Source organism: Solanum verrucosum, unplaced genomic scaffold (genome assembly GCF_900185275.1).
Source record: "Solanum verrucosum unplaced genomic scaffold, falcon-dt-bn FXZP01000292.1, whole genome shotgun sequence".
Classification (NCBI taxonomy): domain Eukaryota; kingdom Viridiplantae; phylum Streptophyta; class Magnoliopsida; order Solanales; family Solanaceae; genus Solanum; species Solanum verrucosum.
The window spans coordinates 131,533-135,049 of NW_026019927.1; the positions used below are offsets into that span (position 1 = coordinate 131,533).

Consider the following 3,517-nt stretch of genomic DNA (forward strand, 5'->3'; position numbering starts at 1 on the left):
ACAATGGTTTGAATAACGGGTGTTGAATGTGCAGGTTGGAAAATTGAATTTTTTGGAAAATAGGTAGTTAGTCGAGCCAAAGGTTCAATCGGCGTCTCATCGAATAGGTCGGCAAGCCCGACCTGGACCACCATTTGAACCACCTACCTTACTGGAGGTTCTATAAAACTCGGCGTGCTGAAGTGCTACTTGGCGCATTGCCGAGGGGGTCGATGATGTAATTTATGATCACTGACTGGAGCTTGAATTGAAGAGTCAAAAAGGCCAAACCATTTTAAATTCAAATATCTCTCTCATTTAATACTTTTTGAGTTTCAAACTTTTCGACTTGCATATTTTCTTGCTCTTGTGCTATTTTACTTGCTTTTTTTGTAGGATCAATAACTCGGGGAGGATTTTTGGATTTGTTGCTAGCCTAGCTTTCCAAATTCTTTGCATCTAAGGTTGGTTATCTGAACCCTAACTTTACATTTTAGTGAAATTGGATGCATGGTCATTGTGTGGTTGCTTTCGGTGCATAATTATGATATGTTAAATGTGTTGTGTTAGTGCCTGCCCGTATATAGTTTAAGCTGATGTTAACTTGCCTTAAATTGTGAATTCGCGTGTTTTTGCTTGTTAAATCTGTGGGTTGTATTGAATTTATTGTGGGTCTAGTGTGGGTGAAGTCTGAGTAACCCCAAATTTTGTCGATTGTCAGATTTTGTCCAATTATAGAGCAATTGACTTCATTCTTAAGGGCAAATGACGTCGATTAGCTAATTTTGGCCAAATTTGGGGAAGTCTGAGTACCCCATAGGCATGGGTAGTATGGGTTTGAGCCTAATTGCACAAAATAGTGGTTAATTTTGTTATCGTGGGCTGTGGGTTAGTTTTTGTAGGTTGGGGTAAAAATCTGGTAGGTTGTACTCTTCGGCGAGCTGGGTCGAGCTCGCCGAGTGGTTCACCTAAAAACCCCTCGATTGCCTTTTTTATTCTTCATTTTTGAAGTTTTTGTTTTGTATCATTCGGCGATATGCCTGAGCTCGCCGAGTTCACTCGACGAATGTCCCTTCGGATTGCTCTTTTGCGCCCCTATTGTCTGAAACTATACTGTAACTTTCGGCGAGCTACTTGTAGTTCGCCGAAATGCCCTGAGCATCGCCGACCTCTGTTGAGTTTTTGCTGATTTTTTCTGTAACATTAGGTAAGCCCGACTTAGCTCATTGAATAGGGTCGGCGACTCGCCGAATAGTTCGGTGAGTCGTCGTGCAACTGTTACACTTTGATTTGTTTTCTGAACTAAGTCTAATGTTTTCAACATTGTTTTGCAGGTATGGCTAGACCTAAAGTCGCAGGGAGAAATAAACTACCTCGAAAGCGGGCATGGCAAATTGTGATTAATCAGGAGGCGATTTCCTCCCGAAAGGCACCAACTAAACTTCCTAAAACAAGGGGGAAAGGTAAAGGGAAGGGTCCCATACAACCCACACCAGCGAAGGGAGCTCCAACAGTGAGGGTATCTATGCCACTCACCTCACAACGTTCGAGAGTGAAGGCCATTCTGAGTGAATTTTTCCAGCCTCCATATATGAGCCGAAAGATGACCAACTCCTGCAGGCTAGGAGACCGAAACTAAGATCCAAAGCAATGAATGATCCAACTAGGATCCCGATTCCTCCTACGCCTCTTCGTCGTCCTCCTCCAGCTCAAGCTCAGGTAGCAGTGCATGCTACACCTCAAGTTCAGGCTTCTCCAACCTTCTCACTCAACATATTAAAGGCGTGGGTTTTAGGACAATTTAGAAGAAAATAGGTGTCTACTGACGGTGTTGTAGAGAGGTACCCAGAGGTGTGGAATACCATTAAGTTCCAGAAATTCGAGATCGTCACAAAGCCCCGAGTCCCATACATTCCTAGTTAGGTCTGGGAGTTCTATTCTACTTATGGGGAGCTAGTGCCAAAAATAAAAAAAAGGCCACTACATTCAAACCGGTGGATCATGTGGTAGTTCGGGGCCGAAAGGTGAAGTGCAGTAGCACTGAGATTAATGAGGTGCTTGGGTGTTCTATGAATGTCATGCATTACAACATTGATCTCATCTAGAAGAAAACCCTAGATGATCTAAAGGGTTGGTTGACACCCCTAGTTTTTGATATGATAGCGAGGTGGATCGAGGTCGGTGTATCGACTGAGAAGAAGGAACTGAACGTGCCTGCCATATACTAGTTCGTGTTTATTAGTAGCACTATTATGCCTTCACAAAATAAGTCAATCCTCCGACATTCGAAGGTGGTGTGTCTAGGTTTTATCATGTATTGAGATAAGCTAAACTTGGGTCTGTTCATTGAGCAAGAGGTGGCCATGAGGGCTAAGCAAAGTCAAACTTCTCTTCCCTTTTTGGTGTTGATTACTGAGTTGTGTAGGTGGACTCGTATTTAGATGATTGAGAAGACGGATGTAAAACTGACTCCCACTTCCTCTACTGACATCCGACGAATCAAGGATGAGTACATGAGGGATGAGGCTAATAAGAAAAGTGCTGCATCGGTGGATACGTCCCTGATGGTTGATGTTGATACGTTGTCGACAGAGGCAATACATCCTCCATAGGCTAGTGAGCCTATATGTATTTCAGGTCCCTCTACTTCTGCTTCTCCTGGCTAAGCTATTGCACCCCATCCTTCTACTGTTACTGTTGTTACTGGCTCCCGACCCCTTATCACCTTGATCGTGATGTACAAAATGGGCCATCAGGCTCATTCTACTGATGTGTGTGCCTCCCGGGAAGAGGCCGTTGTGCTTGGGTTGATTGAACGTGCAATTGCTGCTGCCCTTGCTCAAATTAGGGCTGAGCTGAGAGAGGACATAGAGTCAATAGAGGATCACATGTTTTCTTGGGACTCCCTTACGGTGAGGGTAGAGGCTTGTAAGCAGGGTCGGGTTGATTCTTCTGTTATGACGACCTTGAAGGTCAATTGTTTTGGGCTGAAGAAGGATTTAGATGGGCTGAAGTCCACTGATTTGTCGATGCTATTCGGCATAGTTGAGATCCCCGACATTCCGAGCACTGATGTTCCAGCCAGTTCAGAGGTTCCTCCAGCTACCAGTACTAGAGATGTTGTTATGGATTAGTTTAAGGCTGAGTATTAGGCTGAGACAGTGTCACGACCCGAGAGCACCCCCTAGTCGTATCATGGAGTACTTGACCCCGAAAGGGTCTTATACAATCCCTTAGCATATCATGACATAAGAACATAGGAAAAATGCGGAAAATTTAAAACTTTTCTTTACAATCGAAGTCTTTATAAAATGTGAGAAAGTCTATGACACTATGTCTAAAACCAACTATAACATTAGAATTAAAACTCTTTAATACAATCTTAGGGACACGACCAATACATAAAACTAAAACATAATAGAAGGACAATAAAGGACATATGGTTGAGCCCTTGAATACAATGAGTACTCACCAATCTTCTTCTTCTTGATCTCCTATGAACCTAGCCACGAGGATGGAATCCAATATCTCTAAAGCC

General features: G+C 43.3%; 1 protein-coding gene across 1 annotated transcript; it reads left to right on the plus strand.

Moving 5' to 3' along the window:
• The first annotated feature begins 2,723 nt into the window (after positions 1-2,723).
• Positions 2,724-3,113, plus strand: LOC125827777 (uncharacterized). The gene has a single exon (XM_049507110.1). The coding sequence runs from the start codon at positions 2,724-2,726 to the stop codon at positions 3,111-3,113; it is 390 nt and encodes a 129-aa protein (XP_049363067.1).
• The last annotated feature ends 404 nt before the right edge of the window (positions 3,114-3,517 follow it).

Bases quoted from the DNA above. Each gene is read 5' to 3' on its own strand.
- LOC125827777 (XM_049507110.1), top strand. From the start codon at position 2,724: ATGGGCCATCAGGCTCATTCTACTGATGTGTGTGCCTCCCGGGAAGAG.